The sequence below is a fragment of the Balaenoptera physalus genome (assembly GCF_965194825.1).
Source record: "Balaenoptera physalus genome assembly, chromosome: 20".
Classification (NCBI taxonomy): domain Eukaryota; kingdom Metazoa; phylum Chordata; class Mammalia; order Artiodactyla; family Balaenopteridae; genus Balaenoptera; species Balaenoptera physalus.
Genome location: NC_138901.1, coordinates 52,821,723 through 52,835,826, shown reverse-complemented (window position 1 = coordinate 52,835,826; position 14,104 = coordinate 52,821,723). Strand labels below are relative to the sequence as shown.

The 14,104-nt window shown below is 47.1% G+C and overlaps 2 protein-coding genes across 6 annotated transcripts in view; one reads left to right on the top strand and one right to left on the bottom strand.

The window, feature by feature from the left end:
* ITGAE (integrin subunit alpha E) overlaps positions 1 to 14,104 on the top strand; it is a 69,547-nt gene that overhangs the window by 50,537 nt on the left and 4,906 nt on the right. The window contains exons 23-31 of one of the 5 annotated variants that reach the window (XM_082443809.1): positions 518 to 597; positions 1,299 to 1,376; positions 1,897 to 1,960; positions 2,043 to 2,150; positions 5,544 to 5,600; positions 5,917 to 6,012; positions 7,177 to 7,272; positions 11,859 to 11,969; positions 12,927 to 13,249. In XM_082443809.1, the coding sequence (XP_082299935.1) occupies positions 518 to 597; positions 1,299 to 1,376; positions 1,897 to 1,960; positions 2,043 to 2,150; positions 5,544 to 5,600; positions 5,917 to 6,012; positions 7,177 to 7,272; positions 11,859 to 11,969; positions 12,927 to 13,022 (786 nt within the window). In that variant the 3' untranslated portion in view covers positions 13,023 to 13,249. Of the gene's footprint in view, positions 1 to 517; positions 598 to 1,298; positions 1,377 to 1,896; positions 1,961 to 2,042; positions 2,151 to 5,543; positions 5,601 to 5,916; positions 6,013 to 7,176; positions 7,273 to 11,858; positions 11,970 to 12,926; positions 13,250 to 14,104 lie in introns of those variants that run through there. The other 4 variants (XM_082443812.1, XM_082443811.1, XM_082443810.1 and 1 more) reach the window with 4 other exon arrangements.
* On the bottom strand, positions 2,767 to 5,595 carry HASPIN (histone H3 associated protein kinase). The gene has a single exon (XM_082443851.1). It carries the CDS (start codon positions 5,347 to 5,349, stop codon positions 3,004 to 3,006), a length of 2,346 nt encoding a protein of 781 aa, XP_082299977.1. The 5' UTR covers positions 5,350 to 5,595; the 3' UTR covers positions 2,767 to 3,003.

Genomic DNA, 14,104 nt, shown 5'->3' with positions numbered 1-14,104 from the left:
CTGTGAGTCCGTTTTGATTGGCTGACTCTTCTCACCGCCCTGGGATTGGTGTCTTCTACTTCCCAGTCTCATTAGAACCTCAGTCGCGGTCTCCACTCTCGGAGTGCTCAGAGCGGCCAAGTGTGCTCTGAAAGCAGGGAGTGGTGGGGGTGAGGGATACAGCCACAGATAAGTGGTTGACGCACCCCAGTACAGCAGAGTGAAGCTGGGGGCAGTGTGCAAGGAGCATCAGACCCGAAGTTATGAGTCCCTGATCTGCCACTGATAATCTCTGTGCTGTGGGAAATCCCTGAAGCAGCTTCCTCAACTGTAAAGGGGAATAATCCTGTCTGCCCCACTTGCTCCATCTTGACATTGTGAGGCTTAACGTGGAGTAACGGACCTTGAAGCATGCTGTGCTACAAGAACATGAGGAGTGTGAATTATGTTTCCCAGGTCTGTTTAGTTAGTAGGAAGCAGTTTGAGTTGTGAGTGGTATAAAGGGGAATCAAGTGACCTTTTTTGTTTGTTTAAACAGGCAAACTTTTCATTAGTTTGGCAGCTGGAGGAGAGTGCCTTTCCAAACAGGACAGCCGACATCGCTGTGACAATCACCAAGTAAGTAATGCCTGTGTCACAGCAGGCCCAGCCTGTGGCCCTGCAAGAAGCCTCCCTCCCATGTGTGTGCGTAATAGCTCTGGCTCCCTCGCTGCCCAGGAAGGGGAACCTCAGTGAGCCCTGAGAAGGCATGTATGTCCCTGCTGTGACTTGGCTTTCCCTTCTTGTTACCGAAGATATTTAAAATGTTCTTTTACTGACAAAGTAAAACTATGGTATGGTCTGGAAGAATGAGCTTTGGACTGGAGCTCTAATTCTGGTTCATTTAACTTCGGAGAAGCTCTGTCTTCTGCAAAACCTCTGTGTTTGGGGTAGAGTCGGGTACGGTGTTGGGAAAATTCCCAAACAGGGGTGATTCTGCCCCCAGGGGCAACGCCTGAAGACACTTTTGACTGGCACCACTTGGGGCGGGTGCTACTGGCATCTAGTGGGTAGAGGCCTGGAACGTTGCTAAACATCCTACAATATACAGAACAGCCTCTCACAAAGACTTATCTGGCCCCAAATGTCAATATTATCAAGGTTGAGAAACCCTTTTAAAATCAGTTTCTCTAAGTATGGTCTTCTAGAGCGTCTTCTGCACTCTAATTGCTTATCTCCCAGAGTCTTTACTATCTGACCCCCAGTGATCCCAGGAAGCCAAGGTAAGAAGCCATGTGTACAAAGCAGGTGTGCTATAAACTGACATTCTTATTTCCTAGTTCCAATGAAAGAAGGTCTTTGGTCAGTAAGACCCACAGCCTTCATTTCAAACATGCCTTCATTGCAGTTCTTCCCAAGTAAGTACTTCCAAGGGGCCCACACCTGCGGGACAGCTTCAGGCATTTTCTCTTGTGGGTGGAACTTGTGGTCAGGGTAGATGTGGGCATTGCCCTTCCCTGAGAGGAGGCTGCTTAGAACCCCGGCGCCCAATGACGTCTAGGGCACTAACAGTTGGGTCCTAGAAACCCCATGGTCATAATCAAAGGAGGAGCAGTGCCAACTGGTCTTGATACAAAAGGGAACTGATGTGATGCTAAGGAGGGAAGAGAGGGGCTATGGGATTGGGAAGAAAGGAAGGAAAAAAGTAAGGCCACGCTAAGGCATTATAATTAGATACAGAACCAGCCCAAATATACAGAATTCGAATATTCTAACCTGATCCCACCTGCCCTACCACCACCTTACATTTTGATATTCATCTTTGATCCCTATTAAGGATCAGGTGCCCTCTGTCCTAGTGTATCCAATTGGTAGCACTGTGGTTTTTTAAAATGAGAAAGGGGCCTTGAGGCCTAACCCGTGTCCTCTCAAATGCAGACCATCGGTGACGTACATGAACACAAGCCAGGGGCTTTCCCACCACAAAGAGTTCCTCTTCAGTGTAAGTGCCGTGCTTGTCATTGCAAAGCCACAGGTGGCAAAGCAACACCAGCCGTGACTTCCCACTCTGATTTATTTTGCAGATACATGGGGAGAACCTCTATGGAGCCGAGTTCCAGCTGCAAATTTGTGTTCCAGTTAAATTACAAGGTTTCCAGGTCATAAGAGTGAAGAACCTGACCAAGACTCAGGTACATAGAGGCGGTTCTATATCACCATCACATCTCTTTCCAGAGTGACTGTGGATTCTCAAAGGTATAAAAACTAGAACTCTAGAAAAGGAGTAGAAAAAGATTAGTTAACCTGGGAACACATTTTAGGAGTAAATTACCAAAGTCATGTTCACAAGGAATATTAACCACTCAGCCCTTAAAGCGACATTCCAGTTTTTCTTCCCTTGATGAAAAAATAAGCAAAATTCAAACCTTTTGAGTAGCCATGGAGAAATTTATTTTCCATTTGAAAATCATCGATAAATTCTGCTTCTCTTTGTGCCTGGCAAATTAGCTTGATATACATGTGGCATTTCTCGCACGCCCCCCTATAAACTGCCTACCGTCTTCCTTCCCGCTTGCCTTGCAGTCTGTCTGCCAGGACTGTGCTCCGCTACAGCCTCTTTGCTCTCAGTTGGCTCGTCTGTCAAAGCCAGCCTTACGACACCTACAGCGACAGGCCCCGATCAGTGTGACAGCTGAGGCCTTGGGCGTTCCTTTTTTTTTCCTGCTCAGGCTACATAAAGTGTCAAGGCTCAAAAAGGAAAATGTGGAAAGGAATTTACAAAATGGAGTCTGCTGACAGAAAGAGGGCTTTTCAGTTGTAAACACTTGTTCTCATGTATAGTTTATTTTTAAAGAATATTTGTTAAGTTTAAACATTTCAACAAACATTTCAGCTTCCACTTGGAAACAAAATTCTTGTTTGAAAAGCTGATTGGAAACCTGTAAGAACAGGAATCCCACCCTGCTGTGGGGATAGAGGTTAAAAACGGCATCAGGGGCTTCCAGACCTGTGCCCTCTCCTTTGGGGGTGGTCAGCAACCCCAGCTTACTTAAACAGACTGTGCTGGCAGAGCAGGTCTGTGGCAGAGCTGAAGTTCAACATAGTCTGATGGAAATGCTTGATCTTTCTCCTCATTTGCTTCAAGGAAGGGGTGTTACCTTTGGTCTTGAAGGTCATTTGTTTCAGGATCTTATCTGTGAGGTAGTGTAGCCAGAGCACGTTGTTATAAGGGTGATATTCGTCCCAGCAGTTGTTGTTTTCCTTCCTCATCAGCCTGTAGATCTCAAACTGGTAGTCACCTTCTCCTGTAAACAGGTCTTGGTCCATGGAAATGTCACAGAAAACCACGATCCCGTCCCGCTCCAAGCGTGACAGGGTGTAGTCGATGATGTTGACCTGTAGCCCTCGGGTGGGGATGGACCTCGTCTTCCCATTGAGGGTGTAGTGGAGCTCTTTGAGGCTGGTTTTCTTTAAGAGCACATTCCCCCAGTGCAAGTCTCGGTGCTCAAAGTTCAGCGATGCCTCTGCCACGGCAAGGGACGCGGTGATCTGGTGCAGAATGCTCTTTGCAGTGGCGATGGAGGACAGCTTCGTTCTCATTTGCTCTAAGTCGATCCCTCCAAACTCAAATTCCAGCACGATGAAGAGCTGGTCTTCCTCAAAAAAGTCAGGCCGGTCATTTGCAGACCCTTTGGTTGAGTTATAGCGATCCCAGGCCTGGAGGAGCAAGGGAGGGTAAGATCCTTGAACACAGTGTACCGAGTTCAGCCCAATGAAGCCTTCTGTACGGTTGCATACCTCATCAGACAAGAGGCTCAACTCTTTGGAGATGATGATCTCTGGCAGGATTTCCTCAAAAGTTTTCTGATGAGCTCCATTGACTAACTTCTGTCCTTCAATAGCAATGATTTTTAGGGCTACAGGTGTGTGGTTAGCAACTGTTTGAAACACTTCACCAAACACCCCTTCCCCAATCTTCTCACAGCATTCCAGTTTTTCTGAGGAAAGGCAGTCGCTGAAGGGGATAGGACCCTCCTGACTGCATTCCCCATAAACCTTTTCTGCATCGGATGCCTTTTTTTCTGTGGCATGTAGTGTCTTTAAGGGGGTGAGCAAATACATGGAGGAGAAGTGCCAAGGGTCCAGGGTACTGTTTGTTCTGTTTGTGACAGGAAGGTTTGAATATTCTGATATGAGGGACTCAGAGAGAGAACTGGCAGTGGTGTAGACGCTGCACACTTTTGACACGGCGGTCACCATCTTCTTCTTGTGGAAGCTGAAGGAGGCCCTGGCTTTGGTCCAAGAGCAGGCATTCTGTAAACGAGTCAGGTCCTGGGTGACGAATGAATCTTTTTCCATCTTTTGGCCTTTTTTAAACGGGTGGTGATGGCAGAGGGAGGTTTCTGCTGTCTCTTGATGCTTCCTTTTCCGGCTTGGCCCGGTTCTCTCAGGCCTGTTGCTTTTCCCAGGTGCCATACCACCCTTGCACCCACGGGCCTCCCCGTATTCTATCTGGACAGCCTCCTGAGACCCAGCCTCTCGACCGGAGTCCTGGTCTGTGGCCCTCTTCTTACCCGTGCTGGATAAACCTGGGCTCTCCAGCCTCCTCCCTACCAGTTCCCTGTCACAGCAGGACTCCCGCATATTCTTCCCGTCTGGCCCAGGCTCAGAATCCTCAGGATTTCCTGAGTCCAAAAAGCTACAGAGAGCTGACCTGAGGCTGGCACGGGCTTGGTGGGCCAACCTGGTGAGCCTGCCTCCTGCTGTCTCTGCCTCCTGGGAAGAGGGGAGAGGTGCCTGGTCCAGGGAGGCTTCTGGGAGTTGGAAGCCGCTCGGAGCTTCAGAGGCTGCATCCAGAAAGGCGGGGGGGTCGGCGCAGATGCTGTCTCCTGGCGCAGGGGACCCGGGGCCGGGAGAGGCCGGAGAACTCAACAGGGAGGCACTGGTGCCCAGCTCGCCGCCGTCCCTGGGCTGGCCGCACACACTGAGGTCCGGGCTCAGGAGGCCTGGGTGGCCGCTGGGGAAGGGCGGCAGTCCGAGCGGGCCGCAGGGGGTGCTGCACTTCTGCGGGCACCGCGCTCGCAGCCTCAGGCGTCTCGGGGTCGCGATCAGACTCGGCCGGTCCTTGGAGAGTCGGCCGCCAGCGCGCCTCCGCCGCTGACCCACCGGGCTGCCGCGGAAGTCGGGGTCGTCAGGATCGTCGGAGACGACAGACTTCGAGGGGCCGCCGCCGCTGGCGTCGCTGCTACTGCTGCTGAAGAAACGCTTCCGGTCTTGCGGCGGGAACCACTGCACCGCTGCCTGGCCCGGACGCCGCCGCGGCCCCCCGCCGCCGGCTACCCCATACGTTCGAAAGAGCCGACTGCCGGGTCGCGGGAGTGACGCCGCCATCGCCGACACCCGCCAGGCAGTTCAAATGCAAACACCGCGAGACTTCTTAGAGACGCAGACCCAAGCGCCGGCTCGCCTGCCCGCCGGGTCCTAGCGCCCGCAAATCACGATGGGTCTCGCGGGAAGTGGGAGAGGGCGGATAAGTATGGCGGTTTGGCTTTCTCATTGCGTCGCGGGAATGGGTCTTGTTTCAGGCTCACACTGTGTGCACCCAGAGTCCGGAGCGCGTTTGTGGGAGCGATCTGGTTCAGGTGAGCGCGGTCGTCCGAGAGGCCGGGGCGGGGCGGCAGGGAGGGAGAGGTCCTGAAGCGGGTGACGTGAGACGCACGGATTCTACTTTTCCGAGGTTTCCCCTGAAAGCACAGGCAGGGCTGTCCCAAGGCGCCCCTTAGCCTCTACACTGGGTCACGTTTGCCAGGGTTGCGGCTTTGCTCGAGCCAAGTGAGCGCAGAAACTGCTCACACTCTCTATTCTGGGGCCTTGAGGTGCTCTGTGTGCCAAGTGTTAAAGTTCCCGGCTTTTCCACCCGAAGAGGAATTGTGCCAACTAACACACTCCTTTTTCCAGCATGTGGAAGAATGGCATTCAGTGAGCTGTAACGTCACCTCGGATAAAGAAAATGTAACCGTGGCTGCAGAGGTCTCCTTGAGTCAATCAGAACAGGTACTTGAGATTTGATTATCCTGCTGTTACCCTAAGAAGGATAATAGCATCTCCAAATATAACATGTCCAGAACAGGTCTCTTGATCCACCGCCTATCCCAACCTGTTGCTTACCCACTTACTCAGGGTTACTAACTAGGGTAACTTATTCAGGTTACTTACTAGGAATTCTAGGAATTACTTGCGATTCCTTTTCTTTCATCCCCATATCTGTTCCAGCAGCAAGCTCTGTGATTCTACCCCCTGCCCCCCCAATATATTCTAAATCCATTCACTTCTCTCCATCTCCACTGGTACTGTTGTAGTTCAGGCCACCCCTCTTACTGGGTTTATTGCAGTATCCTTCTCTCTGCTCTTGCCTCTGCTTTTGCCATGCCCTCTACAAACGTTCTTCATATAACAGCTATGTTTTAAAAGAAGACACTGTGCCACTTATCTGCTTTTTAAAAAAGTTTGAATACACTTAGATTAAAATGTGTCTTTTTCAGTGGTGTGCAAGGCACCCTGTGATCTGGTCTCTGCTTGCTTCTTCAACTTAATCTCCTAGTTCTCGCCTCTTCCCTGCTTCTTATACTCCAGTTTGCCAATATTGTTCTGGCCACAGGTTCTTTGTACTTGCTGTTCCTTCTGCATGACACTGCTTTTCTCATAGATCTCCATGTATGTGGTTTCTTCGTGTATTTAACTCACATGTTACCTCTTAGGCCTTCCCTGATGACTCATTCAAAGGTAGGGACTAAAGTCTAGTTTAACATCTTGTGATGATCCAGGTGAGGATGATGAGATCTGAGCTGAAGAGGTGGCCATGAGGATGGAGAAAAAGGGACAGGTGCAAGAGAGGCTAAAAAACAAAAAGAATCATCAACAACTGACTTGGGGCGTGTGGGTAGGTCGATGAGGGTGTGGCATGAAGTAAAGGATAAGGGAAAAGAAGTTGAGGTATAACTGCAGGTTTGTTGCTTGGGTAACTTTGTGGTTGCTGAGGAATACTGGAGAAGGAACACGTTTAAAGGGACAGATGATGAGTGCTGTCCAAGAACAGTAAGTCTGTTTTAAATCAACTATACTCCAATAAAAACTTTTTAAACAGTTAACTAAAAAAAAAAAGAACAGTAAGTCCATGTCTAAAATGTGTTTTGTTTTTTTTTCTTCCCTATCTTATAGTTACAAAGAGATGTGACTGAGCTGCAGATCCTTGGTGACATATCTTTCAACAAATCTCTATATGAGGGGCTCAATGCAGAGAACCATAGAACTAAGGTAATCCCTGGCTGTCTTCTCATTTTCTGGGTGATGTCCTGGGAAAACTGTGCCTGGCCTTAGCGCCCCCGTACAGACACTTGGCTGTTGCCCTCTTCCTGTTTTAGTCTTATCACCTCTGATCTTGACTCTGCCAGCAACTGCCTCCGTGACCTTGAGTTACTCAGCTTCTGCCTCAGTTTTTCTGTCTCTGAAATGAGGCAACTGAATAAGAGACCTAAGCAGAGGAAGTCTCAGTTGAAATAACTAGGCTGGAATCAACAGCTATATATACTTTGATTTGAAAATGTTTTTTTTTTTTTAATTTCTTAGGTGAGAAATTTTGGGGGAGGGGGTATATAACAACTCTCTTCTTAGTGTGTGGTGTCAGTGTTTAGTTACAATGTTGCACGATTACAATACTCAGGAATGCATAATTTTTTTATAAGTCTTAGACTAAGTACTAGAACCCTTGGATTCGTTTTGCAGAAGTACAACTGCAAGTCAGACTGACCTTTGTGATCTGTGGGCCGAATACTGTGTGTGCCACCCTGAATTGTCATTCTTGTTGACACTCACCTAGATGTGCTGCCGGCGTCAGAGATGGTCCATCTGTGAGCTCTGTAGTTAGGCATGATTCAGTATTGGAAGGAATGTCAAGAGGGTGAGGCTGGATCGCTAAACATTAGGTCCTCTGATTTCCTCCCTGGAGGAGGGGAAAGGCGCAGTTCTCCAAACATGTCAGGAAACACATTTCCTTTTATTTTTAAGTATTTCTAATACAGAAAATGATATGGAAGAAAGAGAAGTGCCCCGTTATTCCATTGCTCAGATTTTTTTTTATTAAATAGAAAAGCAAGAAAATCCAAGCCTTACACAAAGATCCCAAATAAAAAATAATGGTTCCTTTACTTCCCCCTTTCCACACCCCTGATTCCCTCTTCCCAAAGGGAATTACTGTTAACAGTTTCTTACATGCACATTCTTAAATAATTTATGTATAAATTTCCCCCTTTTACTTACTGATGCTTTTATTTCTATAGCATAGAGTCCCCACGATGATTTTCCTTTTTTAAAATTCAGGACCCCAAGCAAAGTATTTACATTTCAGCTGCAAGACACTAGCGCTAATGTGCCATAAAGGCCTCTGTTGTTTATCCAGTGAGGGAGGCAGACCGGTGTCAACGGCCTGGCTCCTTTGAATCTTGTGCTCTACCGTCCGTGTGCTGGGGACGCCTTCCCTTGTGGCTGCCACAAAGTTGCCACTTTCCACTTCTCCCAGCGATATATTTTCACACGGCAGTATACAAAATAGGAAGCCAAGAGGTCAGTAGCAATAGGAGTTTTTCCTCATTTGTCTTCCCTTTTCTTTCTTTCTTTTTTGGCTGTACTATGTGTGGCATGTGGGATCTTAGTTCCCCAACCAGGGATTGAACCCATGCCCACTGCAGTGGAAGCACAGCGTCCTAGCCATTGGACTGCCAGGGAATTCCAGCCTTCCCTTTTCAAGGAGGACAATTTTCCTAAAAACTCCCAGCAGATAATCTCCTTATAACTCATTAGTGAGAACTAGATCTCGTGTCAGTCACTGGCAGAGCTCACTGGCAAAGCGGGATGACTTTGTCGTGATCAGCTTAGACCAGTCATGACTTCCGAACAAGCTAGGAAAGGAGAGAATGGCTGTTGGGCGGGCCACCAAGAGTGTCTGCTACAAGCAGGGGTATTCTGTGTCCTGCTTCTTCCTTCACCTCTACCAGGACACCTTTAGGGCACTTTAAGAACCTGTGGTTTTGGAAGAGGAAAAAGGGAAGAGGCTTTGAGAAACAGGAGTACTTCTACTCAAATCTGACATGTTACATTACTGTCATCTTGGGACTTCCTTTCATTACTTTCTTAAACCTCAGGTTCTCAAGTCTTCTCCCCATACTCTCCGCTGCCCTCCATTTACTCTTCCATGAAGGAAAAAACCAGCTCTCTTCCTGTTCTTCTTCTCTGTTGGGTTGCTCCCTCGCTATTCCCAAGGCCCAGAACTTAAGTTCAGCTTGTATGAGTTAAACAGTGCCTGGAGGGTCAACCCTTGGAAGTGTTTATGACTTAATTGGAAGAGGCCTCAAGGTAAATTTGTCCAGCCTTCCATCCCATACAGAAATTCTCTCCAAAGCATCCCTGACCTTGGTGCTTGAACACTTGGATGAAGGGAATTCAGTGTTTGGGGCAGGCAGAGATGTCTTGATGGCCTTCTGGCCATGGTCTGTGTGCTGGGCACAGCTTGGGAGGGCCATGTCTGGGTCTCACAGGGAAGCACATCCCCTGGGTTTTCCACTTGAGCCCTGGGATGGAGAGGGCCTCTGGACAGCAATGCTGGGATGACCTCTAATGGAAGGGCTTTTCAATAGTACACGTGGATGCCATTTTGCATTTATTACTGTGTCACTGACGTTAGTCTGGTGAAGAGCAGACCCTTATCTTTGTCATGTATTTCATGTCAGAAAATGTCCTATCAGTCATTAGGGAAGATCAAAAAGAGTTGTCAGAACAGAGTTGGAAGGGACTTAGAAATCATTTTGAAGATGGTGAGCTTGGGGCATACCTGGATGTAGAATCTTGATTTTCCGTCTTTCAGTGTTCTTTAAAACCTAGAGATCTTAATTTGCTGGGACCCTCTATTAAACTGTCAGAGACTCCTTAATATAGAATCTCTCTCTCTCTCTCTCTCTCCCTCTCTCTCCCTCTCTCTCTCTCTCTCTCTCTCTCTCTCTCTCTCTCTCTCTCTCTCTCTCGCAAACAGAAGGTCACAGTCTCCTGGCAGACTTAACTCTCCTAGAAAAGAGAGCAAAATAGTTTGTATAAAGTATTTTGGTCATCAGATAATTTTCCTGTGCTCTGTTTTTTTTTCTTTCTTTCGTTTTGTTTTTAGTTTTTGTGTTCTTTGCTTTTCGAGGATTCTGTTGCTATCTCTAGCTCCGAGATTCTTTCCTCAGCATGTCCAGTCTACTAATGAGCGCATCATAGGCATTCTTCATTTCCTGTTACGGCGGGTTTTCATCTCTAACGTTTCTTTTTGGTTCTTTCTTAGGATTTCCATCTGTCCACTTACATTGCCCGTCTGCTCTTTTTCTTCGTCCATGCGTGCCGACTGCTCTAACCATTAGAGCCCTTAGCATATTCGTCATGGTTGTTTTAAATTCCTGGTCTGATAATTCCAACATTCTCACCGTGTCTGGTTCTGATGCTTGCTCTGTCTCTTCAAGTTGTGTTTTTTTGCTTTTTGGTATGCCTGGTAATTTTCTCTTGGTAGCTGGACACGCTGTACCAGGTAAAAGGAACTGCTGTAGACGGACCTTCATGAACGTGGTGAGGTGTTGGGGAGAGGCAGTGTGCTGTCGTTCTGTGATTAGGCCTCAGTCTTTTAATGAGCCTGTGCCTCTGGACTGCGAACTTCACCCCTGTTTCTCAGTCTTTTTCAACCCCATTAGGTGGGACAGGATGGCTAGAGTGGGCTTGAGTTGGGTACTTCCCTTCCCCCAGGACAGTTAGCCTCTGCTATCACCCAGCAGGTTAGGCTAGTTAACTGGTTTCCGCTGAGGACAGGCCTCATTAAGATGAGCGTTCTCTGGCTTATTTCCAAATGGTTCCTCTTCCCCTCCCCCTGCTGGAAGCACGAAGGGTGTTTTCTCCAGTATTTGCTGTGGGAAGCTGGTCAAGCTCCCGGAGGAAAGCTCAGCCCCGCGGCTGGGCTTCCTGGAGCTTGTAAGCCCCGGGGTTGTCAGCACTGCGCCTGCGGCCACCAGTTGCGGTTCGGGTTTTCCTTCCCTGGTGCTGGGGAGCCTCTGCTCTCTGGGTCAGTCTCTCTGTCTCTCCCTCCGCTCTTGGGGGCAGCAATTTGCCTTGTGGCCTCCGCTCTTTTAGGGATCCAAAAATTGTTGTTGATTTTTCAGTTTGTTCAGCTTTTTACTTGTTAGCATGGAGTGGTGACTTCCAAGCTCCTTACATGTGGAAGCAGAAACCAGAAATCTCATCAGATAATTTTAGATGCTGCATCAGGAAATGTTTAGCTTTTTGCCTTACTGTCATCAGTTTTTTTTTTTTATATATATATACTAAAAACCATTGGTGTGTACACTTTTTTTTTTAATTCCATCAGTATTTTTATTTATTTATTTATTTATTTATTTATTTATTTATTTTACTTTTGGCTGTGTTGGGTCTTTGTTGCTGCGTGTGGGCTTTCTCTAGTTGCGGCGAGCGGGGGCTACTCTTCGTTGCATTGCACGGGCTTCTCATTGCAGTGGCTTCTCTTGTTGCAGAGCACGGGCTCTAGGCACACAGGCTTCAGTAGTTGTGGCATGTGGGCTCAGTAGTTGTGGCGCGTGGGCTTAGTTGCTCCGCGGCATGTGGGATCTTCCTGGACCAGGGCTTGAACCTGTGTCCCCTGCATTGGCAGGCGGATTCTTAACCACTGCGCCACCAGGGAAGTCCCGTCATCAGTTTTGATCAATACACTGTATGTTGCCAAGTTCTCACATTTTGCTCCTTAAAATAACGTGAAATTTTTTTCTCATTTTGCCTTACCTGACTTATTGGATGATCTCTTTGTTTTGTTCCAGATCACTGTCATCTTCCTGAAAGATGAGGAGGCGTATTCTCTGTCTCTCATTATTAAAAGCAGTGTTGGTGGCCTTCTGGTTTTGATCGTGATTATAGTCATTCTAGTCAAGGTCGGTTCCATTCATGTTCATAAAGGTTCTGGTGTTGGGCACAGTCCTCCTTAGGACAGCCAGCCCCTGACCTAGAGCAGCTTCCCTGGCCTTGTGACCACCTTTCCCTCTTCCTTCAACCACGTGCCTGTTGAGGCAAATGAGTAAGACGGTTTCTGTCTGAAGAAGATAAAGATCTAATTGAAGAATTGGAGTACAGAGATATTTTCCTAAAACGAACCTGATTGTCGTTCCCCTATTTAAGTCCTTTCCTTTCCTTCCCCTGTTTTGATGTTCAGACTCTTTCACTGCTATTCAAGACCTTCCACTCTGGCCTCTACTTTCTTCACCCTTAAGTCTTGCTTTTTTCTCAACACACTGAACTAGATAGGTTCGTGTCTCTGTGTTTGCAGTTAGGCTCTCTACAACCGTAAGCCCTTTCCTTCTTTTTGACTTGCTCTCACTCTTCCCTTAAAACTCAGCCCAGAGATTCCTGAGTCCTCCGAGCTGAGCTTTATGCTTTTCCTTTGAGCTCCCCTCTAGAAACCCTTCCAAGGGGTAGTCGTCACACTATATTCCAGTTATTTCTCTTCTCACTAGGTTTTGAGTTTCTTGATGTGTAGGAGGCTGTACTTGATCTCTTTCTACCCTCAGCCCAGTAGGCTGAGTACTTTTACGTAGATATATGACCCAGTACAGCTGAAACCGTAGTACTTTGCAGAATTAGTTAAGTTAAAAATGTTAAAGTGCTCTGGGGGTTCAGAGGAAGGTGGAAAATCACTTCTGACTGGGGACTGAGCACAGGAAAGGCTTGTGGAAAGGCAGTATTTAAGATGGGTCTTGAAGGATTGGATTATCAGGAGAGATTCAGAGGAAGCAGAGGAGCATGGGGGCTATTTTGGCAACAACCAGGTAGATGGTTTTCTAAAACAGATGGTTAGGTTAGGCCTGTAATTGGGTTCCCTCCCTTTGTTTTAGTGTGGCTTTTTTAAAAGAAAATACCAACAACTGAACTTGGAGAGAATAAGGAAGACCCAGCTGAAATCAGAGAACCTACTGGAAGAAGAAAATTAGACCAGCTTCCTCATCCATTGGGAGAGAGTACCAGCCAGTCCTGGAGACTTCTAGAGACTTGGTGTCCTGTGGATTACTTTTCCTTTAGGATGATCGAGAGCAGAATCTAGCACATTGTTTTGTGTAATGTTGTTTTTTAACCATACATTGTCCCCATAGTGTCTGTGCATTGTGCAAAACTGAAACTTGGGAGACATTTGGTATTAAATAAAACTGTTTTCTTTACAGATGTGCCTTTAATATGCAAATATAATATACTTTGTGATTCCCCCCCACCCAAGAGGAGGTTATGCAGTTATACAGCATTTCCCAGCCTTATTTGCCTAAGAGAGCTTTTTTCCTGCTGTTTCTGTTAACATCTTCCAAAATAGTGTTCCACGAAGTATATCTTGGGAGACAGTGGTCGAAAGCAGCTCCTAGTTTGGCATTTTCAGATCCTAAGATGTGGCCTATTATTTCAAATGAGGCCACAAAAAAGCACCCCCAGAACAAATGTAAAAAGTGGAAAACGGAGGTCACCAAAACAGGAACAAGTGGGGAGAGGAGAAGGCCAGGACTTTGTTTTGTAGTGGCTACTTAACATCCTGTGCCGATCATCGCCTGGCTTCCTGCTGAGTGAGTTGCTCAGGGGACCATCGTGCCTCAGTGAGAGAGCGCTCGCTCATCCGCAGGAGGAGGTGGAACCAAGATTAGGGCCTAGTTACAGGCTGGCTTTGCTCTTAGTGTCTGATTTTATTTTATTTGTATGCTCCATGCTGTTAAAACTTGACCATATCTCCCCACTCCCAAACCTGCAGTGGGACAGTCTTTGTTTTCATGGGTAATGAAAGACATTGCAGTGCAGATGTATATAATGTAGAAAGTAATCCCTCTGATCCCTTGGTCTTCTTTATCTAATTCAGGTGTTTCATTGTTATTTCTTCTAAATTTTGATTTATTTCTAAAATTTATGTGGGTATAAGGTGTGAATTAGGAAATTTAACCTGAGTTTTTTTTTTCCCCCTGGATACATAACTGATTTTCTTTTTTATTTTATTTTCTTTCTTTATTTTTTTTGGCTGCGTTGGGTCTTCGTTGCTGTG

Excerpts from the sequence above, each read along its gene's own strand:
- HASPIN (XM_082443851.1), bottom strand. The coding sequence starts at position 5,349 with ATGGCGGCGTCACTCCCGCGACCCGGCAGTCGGCTCTTTCGAACGTAT.